This window comes from Leiobunum rupestre, chromosome 7, assembly GCF_980474605.1.
Source record: "Leiobunum rupestre chromosome 7, qqLeiRupe1.1.hap1, whole genome shotgun sequence".
NCBI classification, from domain to species: Eukaryota; Metazoa; Arthropoda; class Arachnida; order Opiliones; family Sclerosomatidae; genus Leiobunum; species Leiobunum rupestre.
The window spans coordinates 59,180,230-59,196,031 of record NC_143390.1 but is presented as its reverse complement, the minus strand read 5'-3'; the positions used below and the strand labels follow the sequence as shown (position 1 = coordinate 59,196,031).

At 37.1% G+C, this 15,802-nt stretch overlaps 2 protein-coding genes across 3 annotated transcripts in view; both read right to left on the bottom strand.

Annotated features, from left to right (window-relative positions):
- Positions 1-15,802, bottom strand: part of ath (ATP-dependent RNA helicase DHX33) — a 71,276-nt gene that overhangs the window by 15,782 nt on the left and 39,692 nt on the right. Inside the window, exons 16-22 of the mRNA XM_090152766.1 lie at positions 11,127-11,192; positions 6,792-6,886; positions 4,611-4,677; positions 4,047-4,151; positions 3,775-3,908; positions 3,636-3,702; positions 2,495-2,604 (exon numbers count right to left, since the gene is read on the bottom strand). Of these exons, the coding sequence (XP_090008892.1) occupies positions 2,495-2,604; positions 3,636-3,702; positions 3,775-3,908; positions 4,047-4,151; positions 4,611-4,677; positions 6,792-6,886; positions 11,127-11,192 (644 nt within the window). The remainder of the gene's footprint in view (positions 1-2,494; positions 2,605-3,635; positions 3,703-3,774; positions 3,909-4,046; positions 4,152-4,610; positions 4,678-6,791; positions 6,887-11,126; positions 11,193-15,802) is intronic.
- On the bottom strand, positions 8,510-10,504 carry LOC149937588 (uncharacterized). Of its 2 annotated transcripts, XM_090152768.1 has the most exons (4): positions 10,482-10,504; positions 9,015-9,252; positions 8,792-8,948; positions 8,510-8,734 (listed from the first exon to the last, which is right to left on the bottom strand). In XM_090152768.1, the coding sequence occupies exons 2-4, from the start codon at positions 9,212-9,214 to the stop codon at positions 8,693-8,695; spliced, it is 399 nt and encodes a 132-aa protein (XP_090008894.1). In that variant the 5' UTR covers positions 9,215-9,252; positions 10,482-10,504; the 3' UTR covers positions 8,510-8,692. The 2 variants fall into 2 exon arrangements, with proteins under 2 accessions (XP_090008894.1, XP_090008893.1); XM_090152767.1 differs by having other exon boundaries at positions 8,510-8,948.

Sequence of the window (15,802 nt, the reverse complement as noted above, 5' to 3'; positions counted from 1 at the left end):
TAATTTAAAATTTTACACTTTTTTGACCTTTCCACGTTTTTTGTTATTATTTAGGTAAATTAAAATTATATACTTGATGCGTAAGGCTTGGTACTGTCCTCTAGGTCGCGTTATAGATGGCCCATAGTTTTTAGTATGGGGTTGGGGAGGCGCCGCGCGCCTCCAGCGCTCGAGCGAAGTGAGTACGCGGCGCCGTTAGGCGCCAATTAGTGGATTTTAAATTCATTTTGCGCGTGAAAATACGCCGCCATGTTAAGGTATAAAAACAAGTAAATAAGCCTGCTATACCTCATAATGTAAAGGTATTGTCGCGTGCAAAAACGTTATTTTGAAATCGGTCAATACGGGGAATTTTAAAGTTCGTCAGGCGCCAATACGGGGAATTTTAAAGTTTTGTAAATTCTTCGAATTTAGTAACGTCTTTTAAGTGTTTTGGATGTAATTATCTTCGTCGTGTTGTCGCCCACACCGCGGCTTGTTCACTCTTAGTTTCAGTTAGTGTTACTTTTACACTTCTTAGTTTTGAGTTATTTTTTTTTACGATTTCACTAATTACGATGCCACTAGGTACGATTCCAGATGGCCCACCGTTAATTATCAGAATGGGGCTGGGGTGCGCCAAAAATGTGGTGTCGGCGGATACACGACGCAACTATTTTTCAGAAAAACGTTGCTAATCTCCTAAAATTACTCCTTTTTTTAAAATTTAGTTAAACAAATTCTCATTTGCGGCCCAAAAAAAATCACTTCGCAATCTGCGCGTCAAGTGCTACATTCTCCGCCAAAAAAACCCAAAACAATCTCATCTGGCGCAAATTAGTAGATGCACCGATATATTGGCCTATTTATCTAACAGTAGCGGCGCTAAGGGTGGGCTGAAGTGGGCTTTAGCCCCCTGCATTTCTGAGAGGGGCCACATATTTATATTAAAAGGGCCACATATTTATAATTAAGAGGCCACATATTTGAATTTATGAATTTCTTTATCTCTAGAAATTTGTTTTATTGCCAAGAAAAGTTTTTCTGGAAAAAAAACTTTCAAAATCAATTTGTTTACTCAATAAGATAGTAGAAAGGGAATTTAGGAAAATACCCCGGGCATGCAAGTGTCCCCTCCAGGTCGGATACAAGGTCATAGGGGGTCCAGTTAACGCGACGCGAGCCGCAACAATAAAACGTCCTTGCTCTTCTCGCTTCCTGGAAAATTTATAAGGGGTCACTAAAGTTGTAAGGGCCACAAAATTCTTAGGGGCCACAAATAATTAGCCCACCTGTGAAAAAACCTTAGCGCAGCTACTGTTATCTAATATCTGTATCAGTCAATATCGGCTTAATTAACCCGATATTGGCCGATACCAGTATTAGAAAAATACTTTTACACACTTTTAAAAATAAGACAATTCTCGATGAACTAACTAATGATTATTTGATAGGCCGCGCCACGTACGCCAGATTACAGAAGCTAGCTATATCATACTTTTTTAGACAGGGGGGCTACGAGTGAACCAAATAAACAACAATGATACTTGATTTGTGATAGAAAATATGTATCACGTAAAATGAAAAAAAAAGATATGCTCTTGCGAACTTTTTTAACAAAAAATTAGAAAAAAAAATGGTATGGCAGTGTACTGAAGCGCCTTTTACCATGATTTCATCATAAACACTACTGTTACGATAGACAACTTTGTTAATGTCAGCCATGAAAAGCCGACAATATGATGCCATGTTGGGGTATAAAATCAGGTAGATAAGGCTGCCAAAGCTCATGATGTAAAGGTAGTATCGCGCACAACAAAGTAATTATTATATCGTTCAGTTATGTAGCTCCACCACGAAATTTATGAAGGAGTTACAAAAATCGCTGCCTTTTTAGTGCTAAGAAGTACCACTGATTTCTTAAAAATGGGAGTTTGAGGTGTGAAGTCAATTTTTACGGAGAAGGCCACCTTGTTCTCTCAAAGCGGGAGCGGCACCTTAATATGGCTTTGAAGGTGAGGGAATTCATTAACACATTTCATTTTGCCCGGTAGAAAAATCAAGTCACCCGAAAATGTCGGCATAAAGATCGGTAGCCCAGAGCCACAGAAATTAAAACAGGAAAAAGTTTAAAAACTCGTTCCCTGAGATAACGGGTCACTGAAATCAAAATTAAATTCATCACTATTTTTGAATTGGCAAGCATATATAAGGGCGTTGCTTATAGCCTGAACATTTATATCAACTTTTGAAGCGCACACCATCGACATGTAATTAAAGATAGCAAATTATTTCCTTACCAAAATTGAAGCGCCTATCATACGTTAGTAAATATCACATTCAATCGATAACAAAAATTGTTGAAAAAATGTGAGCACATTAGTCATGTAAGAATATTTTTTTTTAAATTAAATTTCCGTTTCTCTCACAGAAAATATATTTCGTAAGTAAAAGATACTAAATATTGAACCAAGCTGTAGTAAGAACTGAAAATAAAACGTATTTGGCACATTACCTCATAAAACATTTTGAAGTTTGAACTAATTCATTGAATAGCAGGTAGCCGGGTTTAGATCTAAAGATACATGATGATGGATGGGTCACGACCTTTTGACGCCGATCAATCTGAAACATAATAATGAAAGAAATTTACAAAAGTTGCATTTTGCAAAAAAAAAAAAAATTGATTGAAAGCAAGTGGAAGCTCCTGTCTAGTTGAATTAATGTTTTACATAAACTTTTCGTGTCGAGGGTAAAATAGACCATGATGCCCGCAGATAGTCTCAACATAGTCAATCTACCTAACTATAAAAAATACATTCTTGCTGCAGCTGTTTAAATTTTCCTAGCATACTTTAACAACGATGAAAAACTATACCAAGTGCAGTCACCTCTCAGTGGATAAATGATCAATTTTTAATTTATCCATTTAACGCTGCTCATTTTAACACTACAGAACTGTCCACAAAACACAAAATGACTTTTTGAAGATAGATAAACTAAATCAGTAACTTTAAAAATTGGTTAGAAATAAGGTTAATACTTAAATTTTGATTAGACTTGTGAAGTACAGTTAATTTTTACATCGTCTAAAGGTTCTGTTTAAATATTGGCCCTTCCCCTTTAAATGTTTTGAAAAATTTAGCTGAAATTTCAGATATCTCGTTCTTTTCCGCCACTTGACTCGGGCATACCTTAGCGCAGCGGTTCCCAATTTTGTTTTGCTATGGAACCCTAAAATATCCACCTAATTCTGGCGGAACCCCAACTCATTTTTAACTTAAAAGAATCTTGATGCAAACAAAAGATGGCCACGTTTTGAATTCTCGGAACCCCTGTGACCTTTCCGCGGAACCCCAGCACCTTTTGGGAACCGCTGCCTTAGCGTTTCAGAAAAGTGATTCTGTAGCAGGCATTTACTTTTTCTTAAAGTAATTCCCAAATTAGGTTCTGGGAATGAAATATTACTTTTAAGTCACAAAACTTATTCCTCATTTGTGAACAGTTCCATAGGCTGTTCGTTTGTAAAAAAAACTTCACTCCTCTAACCTTTTACTACTAATTACTCAAGTACTTTTATGTGCCTGCACATCACTTATTTTATATGAACGCCACAACAACTACTTTAATGCATAATTTAACTAGTATTTACTTACCGTTAAATACTCTTCCCCTTGCTGAAGCTCCGCTACATTCATAAAGAAGCCATATACGAAGCATTTTCTACATAAAATAAAAAATTCAACAGAAGTAAATTTTAAGGAAATAAAGCAAAACAGTTCAATTAATTATTACCTGATATTGCTAAAATCCTTTCCACAGCTCTTTGGTAGAATTCCCGCTTTCACACATAATTCACTTATTTGTTTTCTAATTTGCATAATAACTTGCATATTTCTATAATTTATAAAATTTTCTAGGCACCATTCCTGTAAAAAAGCAACCCAGAAATAGTTTAATAAGCATAACTTCAGACTGGAAAGTCTCAAACGGTCAAAATATTAAACAAATACAATGGAAAAAGATGGTAATCCTAATAAAATTATTGAAAAGTTGAAGCAACTAACCTTAGATTCTTTAGAACCTTTATATCCTTTGTAAATGTTTAACAACATAATATGATCCCCTTCATTTGATTCAAATTTCCTCAGAACAGATTTAGCCAGCTCTTTCTACAATAATTCGAGGAAATAAAGTCATAACAACAAAAAATATATACGTAACTATCTGCTTTAAAGAGAGAGATAAAAATATCTTTAAGGGATAGTCAAACAAAATATTCTTACAGGGATATAGTGCACAGAATATTCTTAAAGGGATAGTGAACTCTTTTTAAGGCATAGCTATGAACCAAAAATGGTTAAAGGGACAGTGAAGTGAAAAATTATGAAAGGGATTGTGAACTCCTAATATTATTAAAAGGATAGTGAATGACAGATTATTAAAAGGATAGTCAAGTACAAAGATAATTAATGGAATAGTGTACTCCAAATATTATTAAATAAGAACAGAAAAAAGGAAAAAGAGATAAAAATAAAATAAGACAAAAATATGTCATTCCTAAATAAAAAAAGATTGACTCAGGTTACTGATTGTAATTTTGCTAAAAACCAAAACAAAATCACTCCCACCTTGCTACTTGGAATGTGAATGATCGACTCAATAGATAACATAGAAATTATAGAAATAACTTCATCCCTATAAATCAAATAAAGAAATAAGCAAAAAGAATAATTGCCTGGTAATCATAAGAACAAGAGCACTCAATAAAAAAATAAGGGCAACAAGTATTGCTACCAAAGAAGAGCTGGTGTAGGGAGGTTGGCCTCGCCATCAATCCTGATAAGACGAACCTAGTTCCCTTCACTTAGAGGAATTTACAGGACTTATTAAACGATAATTCTTTCTTTGGGACCATCTTGGTCAAATCAACTGAAGTACCTCGTTGTCATTCTCGACAGTAACTAAAATGGGAGCCTCATCTGGATATTAATCAAGAAGGCTAAAATGTTATTCTGGAGAGTTCGGGGTACTAAAAGCAAGTCTTAGCCCAAAGGTTGTTTATTTGATCTATACTATGATAGTCAGGCCCATGCTGACATATTTGCAGCAGTGGTTTGGTGGTCAAGGGTAGTGCTTAATTTCGTACAGGCAGAATTACGCACTGTGCAGAGGCTGGCCTGTGTCCGCATTACAGGAGCTATGAGATCTGCCCCAGGCGCTTCTCTAGAGGTGCTCCTGAATATTATTATGCTCTTAAATAGAGGAGGTGGCAATTATGGGTGCCTATCAGTTACTACATAATGGTTGGTGGAGGTATGCTAATTGGGAATGTAGCCACACCAGTCGTTTAGACTGGCCAGTTTTTGGAACCAGAGGTGAAATTGTTTGGTTCGTAGATGACTGGAAGACTCGCTCAGGGGTGCGAGCTGGGGTTTACTGTCAAACTAAGAAGTTTGGCTTTTTAGAGAGCCTTGGTGTTCTTGCCACGGTTTTCAGGCAGAGATTTCTGCCATTTGCTTCTGTGTAGACTTCTGTCAAAAGAAGATTTATTGGAGCAAGACTAAACTTCAGATTTTCTCGGCCAGCCAGGCTGCCCTTCAGGCTCTTAATAAATAATAATTATAATAATTATCAGCTAGGCTAGTATCACTTCTAAACTCATTCTTAGCTATTTGGATCTCCATTCAGAACTTAGCACCCATAAAAGGGTTCCACTCTTTTGGGTGCCTGGTCATAGGGGCATTCATGGTAATGAATGGGCCGACACTCTGGCTAATGAGGGTGTGGACGCTAGGTTCTTGAGTGCTAAACCTGCTATTTCAATACCTAATGGTCGGGTTCGCAGCTATGTGCATGGCACTATGGCTGAAAACAGGTCAAGCTTTGGCTTGCGACAGATGGTCAGAGGCAGGCCAAGGAATTTATCCCTGGGCCTTCTAAGAAAAGAGCAACTGAGCTGCCCTCGCTCTCTAAGAGAAGAGCAGCATCAGGTTGGTTACGGGTCTACTCTTCGGTCATTGCCAGCTAAATTGGCATCTGCATCTGATTGGCATCAGTAGGAGTCCTATGTATAGTGTAACATGCAGAGGAAGAAACTTCCTCTCATGTCCTTTGTGTCTGTTATTTTTTTGTGGTTTAAAAGGTTTGAGCATCTTGTTACTATGCACAGGTTGCAATCGAGAGAGCTTTGTTTCTGAGACTGGGCTGCACAATGAACCACCCAACCTCTACTAATAATAATACCAAACGGCACTTAAAATGCGAATACTAATAAGAATAAGTGTTTTTGTGAATATACGGCACAACCCCATTGTTCTTCATTCTTCAATTTAAAGACAGCAACAGATGAATGTGTAAGAACAAGATTTAATGGCAGAAAATAAAAGTTTTGGCTTATCCCCAACAGTAAGTTTAATAAATACATGGATGTAGGACCAAAATTCGTGAAAACTCTTAAGAAATTAAATTTCTATAAGACCTTCATATAAATGTATATTTTAAATTTAGTGATCTCTTCTTTTAATTAAAACAGGGGCCTAAGCTATAATAATTGAAATAGCAGTGTTAAGTAGCATAAAAAAGACGTCATTACTTAGTCCTTATTCTTTAGTTTTAATATACCCAGTCCAACTTGACTGATATAAATTATTTCTCTAAAAACTCAAACCCTCCAGATTATGAGGTATCAAAATTATACTATCAAACTTGAAATCAAATGCAGATCATTTCAACTTGCAGTTGCAAGTCTCAAATGATAAAATGAAATTTCTTTTTAATTTATCAAATGCTCTTATATTATACTTTCTTACGTGCATTGAAAATCCTTGGACATTAATAACACTTTTGCAAATTTTGGATCTAGAGGAAATGTTGCCATTTTCTTTCCAATGTCATTCAATTTTGTCTAGAATAGAATAGAAATTTCAAAATGAATGAATCATATGAGAACAGTATCATCTTAGAAAAGTTATGTACTAAAATATAATTTACCCTTTAAGTTTCAATTACATTACATTTAATTTTAAAACCAAAACTGGTGGGTAGTAACATAAGTGTATAACATTGTTACATAAGTGTGACATTGCCTATTCTTCACATGCAAAAATTTTACTGACAAGGAGACGACCCGAGGTGGTTCTCACTGATTTTGTTAAACGGGGTGAGAGATTACCATCCTTTAACATAGCTCTCATGGCGTTCAGTGCCGTTCTGTTGTATCTTTCAGCAGTACCATTCGGCTCTGGCGTATAGGGATTCGTACGCTGATGTAGGATACCCATGGTGTTGAGAAAAGATTTCATTTTGTTGCTACAGTATTCCATATCATTGTCACTTCTTAAACAAAACAACTTTCTGGCTTGTTTGTCGCTCCACTTTTGTAATATAGTGACATACTTTATCGAATACTTCCCACTTATGGGTCATGACATCAATTTTGGTCCATCTTGTATGATCATCAACGAAAGAGATGTAATAAATATATCCAGAGCCTGACTTATAGGCCGAAGGACCCCATACATCGGTGTGTACGAGTTGTAACATTTGTTTTGTTCTTATAATTGGATTTGGTTTTCTAGTTAACTTTGTCATTTTCGTTTCTTTGCAAATGTCACACTGCAAACCGTGATACTTTAACTCTAGTAGGGCTCGAACACATTTACTCTTTGACATCTGTACAATTGTACGTCCGCTGTATGACCAAGCCTTTGGTGCCAAAGTGATAAATCCAAGTCTTATAACATTCGCCTCCATTGATGATATTTCTCCTGGATATGGCTTGCCTTGCATACGATATAGACCACATGAACACAAGTATTGTTTCTCCTTTACAGTCTACCATGACCCTCATATTGCTACCTTCCCAATGATGTCCGGCTTTGTCTGTTTGGAACCCGCTAATAAGATTTCTACGTCCATTTGAGGCGTAGCCAACTTTCTTTAAAATTTGGAGACGGGTTTTCCACTAACTAGATGCTCAATTACTGCTTCCCCCATTCCGGTGACTGTAAATGATCCATCACATGATTTCATCTCTATTGGTGATATTGGCTTAAAATTACGTAGCCACTTCTTCTCATTGCATAAGTGCATGCCGGCTACTGAGTCCCAAATGTTAGGATATAAAGTTTAATTAACTTTGACAAATTAATTATAACGATTAACAAACTAATATGATGTTATTTATTCTATAGAAGATATAAGATATTAGGTGTTGCCGGAGTATGGTGGCATGTAATGTTGTTGTAGTAATGTGTATAAACTAATGGACCAATGTAGATAGTAGAGAACAGCTGTGTTAGTTAACGCGCACCCACTGAGGCATGAGCATGTTTAGTTCCCTTCTCCGCATGGAGTGTTTAGCAAGTTTAGCCTAGCATAAGCTAGTTCTTTGAATATGATGTATTTATATTTTTAACTAGTTTTTAATTAAAACAATTAATTAATTCTTAGTCAATCATCTTTTACAATTTCCCCAACACCAAATCCGTTCATCTGAAGAGACATTGCTATCTTCCGCTGTGGACACCGTTGCTACATCATAGCATTGTCTTTTGTAACTGTTGCTCCTCCTCTGATTAGTGGCATCATACCTCTTTGGTTTTCGGCAATGTTTCACTATGTGACCTGTTAATCCACAGTTGCAACAGGTTCTAGTTTCTCTAAATTCCCTTCTTCTCTGGGGGCGATTTCTCGATTCATTATGAACTCTCTACTTTTGGCCTTGCGTAGACATTATGTCTGTCGTTGGTTCCTGATGATAATTCTTAAGTCTCAATCGATTAGCTTCAGCGGTTATTGCGTTCTTCACCTTTGATACGGTTTCGAAGTCGGCATCGGACCACTGATATATATTCAAAGCAACTCCGTTGTATTCCGGCAGTAAATCTTCGATCATTTGATATGATATTCCTCCATCGGGTACAGTAGCTCCCGCTTCTAATAATGTCGCTGCAGCTTCTTCAACTCTATTCAGAAAACATTCAATTATTTCGCCTGATTGTGGAATACATGTGATAAATGCTTTTCGTAACATCGCAAGTCGTGCTCGAGATGAGGGTTCGTATGTTGTCTTTAATAGCTCCCACGCTACTACTGGTTCGGTCGTTGAACTGATTAATCTTATGGTGCGTGATAGTGAGACATAGAAAACCCAAAGTCCTGGTTTTCTTATCGTTGGTGGAGTTGTTGCTGCATTAATATATTTGTCCAATCCTTTTGCTGCCAAGGCCATTTTCACATCCACCTTCCATTCTGCTTAATTAGTTCCATCTGATTTTGGGAAACAAAAAATGTCATCGCCTTTACTCGCCGCCATATTTGTTTCCACGTGTTGTTGCTAACCCTAACCTACACTTACACCTTTGTTAGATTTAATATACATGTGCATACCTTCTTTCTTTACAAATACTTCCATTTATTCTACACTTTATATGACATATGGAATGCTACTAAAATGAGGTGAGGCAAGACAACCATCTCTAAGCGTGTGCGTTTTAAATATTCACACTAAGAAAACCATAATTAAAAAACCATAGCAGTCGACCCTTGATCTTAGAAGGGCCTAAACTAAACAAAATATAACAGGGCTGTAATACGCGAAGCAATACATCCCATAAACTACAAAGTGGGGGGATTTTTAGGCCTAGATTAACAGGAAAAAAGCTAAAGGGAAAAGTTAGGCTGGTCTTCCATTTTGCTATGGCAACCAAAAATGTTTCAGACAACTTAAACTGAAAAAAATTTCAACGTAAAATAACAAGGGAAAATTCAAATTTATTTATCGATTAATCTGAATTTCAATATCTACCCGAGTGAATTAGCCCTATAGGTTTTTCATAATAATCTGACGCAATTTTTAAAAATGGCGGATAGAAATATAACTTATGATGCGATGACTGCCGAAATTATTCGCCGATTAACTCTGACATATAATGCAAACGTAGAAAAATTCAGATTAATTAACAAATAATTACGGAACTAACCGATATCTGCCATTATGCAAAATGGCGTCGGATTTCTATGAAAATCTATAGCACGAATTAGCATGGGCAGATTAAGTAACGTAGAAAATCAGATTAATTGGATACAAATTACCAAACTTTTCACACCATGATTTATATTTATATCTGCCATTTTTTAAAACGGCGTCGTATTTCTATCGAAATCTAAAAGGCTGTTTACATCAATCAGATGATATTATGTAGAAATTTTCAGATTTATTGACGAAAATATATGGCAGTTATCCCAGCGTAAGTTTCACAAATATGTTGTATTTTACCTAAAATTATAACGTATTTATTCAATTTAGCTCAATTTAACCCAAAATAGTTTATTCCCCCTTATTAGTGCAAAGTTATGTAAAATTGTCAATTTTTTCATTTAAACAAAAATTATTTTAACTTTTTAAGTTTCGCACAGGCCCTTAGAATTGATAATTTTCCCATGTTAATTTAAGTTTAATTTTTTATACTTTAAGTTGTCAGAAACATTCCCTTTACCTTTTTTCCATGTTACAATCCCCCAACTTTGAACAAACGCCGTGAGAACCACCTCGGGCCGTCTCCTTGTGAGAACTATTCAAAAGACAGACATGCATTATGGGCTTCGTCACCATTTTGCATCCGTTTGCTCCCGCGTCAAACGTAGTCTTTGATAACGTCTAGCTCGGGGGAGATTATCTTCTTGTGATGACTAGCTATCAGTAAAATATTCCCCAAAGTGACAAACTTATGGAACAATATTATAGACTTATGGTAGAAATTGTGGTGTAATTATATAATTTTGAACCTGGATTATACACTCGGCGAAACTGGCACTGGATAGGAGTTTTTCAAAAATTTACATAGAGAATTTACTATCAGAATCTGTTGAATATATCAATTTCCACTAAACTAGCTGGAAAACATCCTTGGGATAGGTGCACTACATAGTTAAAATACGGGCTCCTATAGACTTTTCGCACTAAAAAACAATCTCCAACATTTTGTATTTCATTGATCCACCATTTAACGTCTTACATTATACTCTTCGTTAACGGAGCAAACCACACAAAATTATTCATTGTATTCTTAAATTCCTTCCCTTCACAGCAAGCCAAGTTTCTCCCATGAATTCTATGTATTTAACCGATTGAATTTATTCACCTTTGGGTTTTGGTTACTGTCAACAGCTCCAAGCAAGTGAAGCTGATCAAGAGCAGATTGTATACTCTACAAAAAAAAGAACAATAAATATTTAATTACTGAATTTCGGGGAAGGAAAATGACAAAACAGAAGAGTAGAAAAAATTGAGAAATAAAAATAATAATAATAATAGTAATAAAATGCTTTTATATTGGATCACCTTTTAAGAAAAATTTCTTATTTACAAAAGGGTCCTAGTCATAATTAAAAAAAATGAACTAGACTTTAAATGAATTACATTAAATTACATTAAACTAGATGGAAATTAGACGCATAACATACTTCAGGCGTAAAATAAATCACCTATGGATTTATGGATCAAGTTGTTTTAAATTAAGAGATATTTCTTTTTTAAACACATTTAGTGACATATTCAATTTATATTTATCTGGCAGTTGATTCCAGAGTTGTATAGTGACAAATTTGACACTTTTCCCACGAAATTCTTTGCACATTTCAACATAGAAGTTATTTTTGCAACCTCTAGTATAAGGTCCATGAACATGTTGTTGAAACCACTTTATAGCATATGGGGGTGCTTTCCCTTGCTTAATTTTATACACAAATATAAAGAGGCTATACATACTTGCTATCTTCTTTACCTCAGTAATAGAAGAATATTTTGTTTTCTTGGCAATTAATTTTACAGCCATGTGTAATACACAATTCAGTTTATCTAGGGTGGTTTTATTGGCTTGTGAGTAAAATAGATTACCATAATCAAATAATGGTTTAGTAAGGGAGGTATACAATAATCTTAAGGTATCAGAATTAACAAAGTTTTGTAAGGGTCTAAGGACCAATATCCAGATTTTGTTGTCTTAAGAAGATAGTCAACATGCGGGATTCAATTTAAGTTTTCATCTATAATAATTCCCAAGTACTTAAAGAAGGAAGTCCTGTTAATCGTATTGTTACAAATCGTCTAAATATTCACGGTTTCTTTTCTTCATTTCTCTATTTGGTGAAAACACCATAAACTTTGTTTTGGATCTATTGAGAGTTTTTTAGCAAGCAAACCACAGTTTAGGCCGACAATGTCGTCTTCAGCCTTGGAGACTAATTCTACTAAATTTTTCTAAACTAAAACGATTCCATCATCTTCAGCATACTCATTAGCAAACCCATTCAGTATACGTCAGCAGTATATATACATTGAAAAGGAGTGGACCCATCACACTGCCTTGTGGAAATCCATGTTTGATTATTAGCTGGTCAGAGGTGTTTCCATTATAGGTGACAATCTGTGATCTATTAGTGAGATATGATTTCATCCAGCATAGTACATTACCACTTAAACCACTTTTCTTCAGAGAGTCAATAAAAATGTCACGTTGTACTGTGTCAAATGCTTTTGACAGATCAACAAAAATGACCATAACATAGAGACCGTTCGATAAGTGAATTATTATTTACATTCTTGTCCCTTACGAAAAAATAAGTTGGTTTTTAGTTGATATTAAGTTTGTTAACACATTTTAGTTGATATTAAGTTGGTTTCAAGTAGGCTCAAGTTGCCAGCATATTTCAAGAAACTAGTTAAAGGGGTAATAAGTTGGTTTTAAGTTGGCTGGAAAATACTTATTTTTTGAAGTAGGTAATTAGTTGGTTTATAGTAGTCAGAAAATTACACATTATTTTTAAGTTGGTTTCAAGTTGGCTTTAAGTTGCCTCCATTAAGCAAAATCAGAGTTGGTTTTAAGTTGGCTTTAAGTTGCACCCATTAAGCGAAATCAGAGTTGGTTTTAAGTCTACTTCTAGTTGGTATTAAGTGGTTTTTAAGTTATTATTTAGTTGGTATTTGTCTCAAATACCAACTAAATACCAACTTAAAACCAAGTTTAAGTAGTTTTTAGACAACTAATTTTTTGGTAAGGGGTACGCTACTCTTTCACAAGAGGTTGAAAAGATTGACAACACTGAAACTGGCCTTAAATTTTCTGGGTCTTCTATGTCCCCAGATTTTGAAACCGGAGTGACTTTTGCCGTCTCCCAGGTCTCTGGGAAAGCAGACTTTGAAAAAGATAACTTAAATAGTACTGCAAGATATTATGAAATGACCGCTGCTAAATTTCTTATTAATTGTGGGGAAAGACCATCAGGTCCCATTGCTTTATTCGGTTTGATTTTCCTTATGACTTCAAAGACTTGCTCCTCCGTATCTTCGTTGAACTCATTTATCGTATTGTCCATTGTTTTATTTATTTGGAATACATTTTCTTCAAAGTCTCTTGATGACTCGTTTAATGGGTCAGCGTCGTTATTCCGAACTACATCCGAATCTACAAGTAGCATATCTGCCACGTTTATAAAGTATTTGTTCAGACAATTAACGATTTGGCTAGAATCTGTGATCACTTCGCCTTGATATTTTAATGTAGAAATTTTCCTGGTGTCCTTTATCTTTACATAAGGTTTTAGAGCTTTCCACATATGCTTACCGCCTTGGCATTTGTCACAATTGTCCTTAAAATAGTTAGTTTTGGCCAGTTTGATGAGATGCGTTACATAATTTACATCTACCCATAAGATCTCCATAATTTAAGGGCAGACTATTAATTCTTGAAATAGGAAGATCATTTTTATAATACAAACAAACTCCACCTCCACTTTTATTCTTTCGGTCTTCTCGCACTAAATTATAGCCAGGAATATAACATGCTCCATCAGAAATCTCTGGAGAGAGCCATGTTTCAGTAAGTCCAATTATATCGAAACCATTTTCTTCAAGAATATGTTCAACCTCAGTAATCTTATACTTAATACTTCTAATATTTAAATGTGCAATCTTCAGACCAGTCGAGTGTAAGTGATTTTTAGAGTTTCAATTATAGTCAAGTCCACTGTGACATGAAGATGACTCTATATATTAGACCTCATTATTCATGAGATATACAGATAAATTTACAGCGTTTTCCATTTGACTGCTTTCAAGATCACCCCAATCAACTAACCATGTTCTCTGATAAATTTTCACACATCCAATTTATTGCTTTTAAGCACTTTAAACCAATCTCCTAATTTAGAAAGATTCACATAACGTGTTAACTCTCAGACCAAGTTTTTGGGTGTTGCAACCTGCTTGATGCATGCGGAGATTTTTAGTGTACTCCTTTTTAGCTTAGCTAATCCCTTCCATAAACTGCAACCTTGTACCTCTTCGTGGTGGAAGGGAGTAACAGGTGGAGGGGAAACCCTTCATGCTGGCCAACTAAGGCTCTGCTTCTTCCTTAAGCAAAGGTGTGAGGTATCGTGCTGAGGGCTGAGTGGTACCGGGGAAGCGTAAATACGGTATCGTGAACGATCCCCTCGGGGCACCAGGCGACACCCCGTTGTATTTTTAGCCTTCCGCCCGGACAGAGGATTAAGGGCGGTGCCTTTTTACTCTCCTCTTTTCTCGTGGGACCAAAATGGAAACAAAAAAACAAAAACCAGGCAAGGGTTCGAAAGAACCCAGCCTTAAGCAAGGGGAGGGTTCGAAAGGACCCAACCCAAAGCAAGGGGAGGGTTCAAAAGGACCCAACCCAAAGCAAGGGGAGGGTTCATCTTCGGGTGTTACCCCCCCCCCTGTTTCTAACCTGGAGGGGGGACTTTCCCCTACAAGAACCCGGCCTAGCCTTCAAGGGTCTGCCTCTGGCAAGACCCAGTCGGTGAAGCAAGGGTTCAAGGGGGATAAACCCCTCAGTGAAACTCAAAAGCGGAATCGACGCCGCAGGGAAAGATTGACGCAGGAGGAGGTCCCTGGTAAGGACGACCCCCCGCCATCACTTTCAAAACGTTCCAGGGAAAATGACTCCCCCGATTCCCAGTCTAGGGTTTCCAAAAAGGTGAAGTCTCACGACCAAACCTATAGCGAAACCTTAAGCTCCACAAAGATGGCCATCGTTAAAGAAGGCTATCCTGTGGAGACCATCTCCGCAGAGGAAATGGGCACCATCCAGCGTGAGGTCCTGAAGCGGATAGATGGGTCACCTTTGGGAGACCCTCTACCTCGTTTTGGGAACTTTCAGCTAGTTGGGGGCGCCATTCACTACCTCTGTAAGGATGCATTTACAGCGGATTGGTTGGTGGGAGGATTTGACCGGAAGGAATTTGTCTCCGGGGGGGTCACGGCTTTCAGTAATGAAGGCCGTCGACCTACCGAAACCTTTCAAGGTAGCCTTCCGCACCAAGGACGTCTACACCAAGGATGGCAATGTCCTCCTTCGTAGACTCAGGACCTACAACAACGCGCTAAATACGCAGTGTTGGAAGGTCGTAAATAAAGCCGATGAGCCGACTGCCATCCGCTGGATCTTCCAGGTGGATGGAGAGTCGGTTAAGGCTATCAAGGAGGCAGGACACCGAGCCTTAACGGGTCTGGACAGTGGTATCTTTAAGATACTTCATGAACCTGACCCGACAGCTCCGGTGGATCCTGTAAAGGAGGGTGGTTCAGTCGAACCCTCTGCCTTGGAGATCTCAAGGATGGAAGATGAGGTAGATGTCAGGGACTCCGGAGAGGACATTCCAATGGAAGATAATCTCGTGGAGGAGCTAAAGGCCTTTGCTTTGTCGGACACCGACGAGATCAAAGATGTTGTACCACTGGAGGGTGCAACAGGGGGGCAGGCTAGGGATGTAAGTCAGACCAGTG

Coding starts and splice junctions, on each gene's coding strand:
- LOC149937588 (XM_090152767.1), bottom strand. CDS start 9,214: ATGGCCTTGGCAGCAAAAGGATTGGACAAATATATTAATGCAGCAACA. Junction 8,949..9,014: donor TCTCGAGCACGACTTGCGAT/GTTACGAAAAGC, acceptor TTTTCTGAATAG/AGTTGAAGAAGCTGCAGCGA.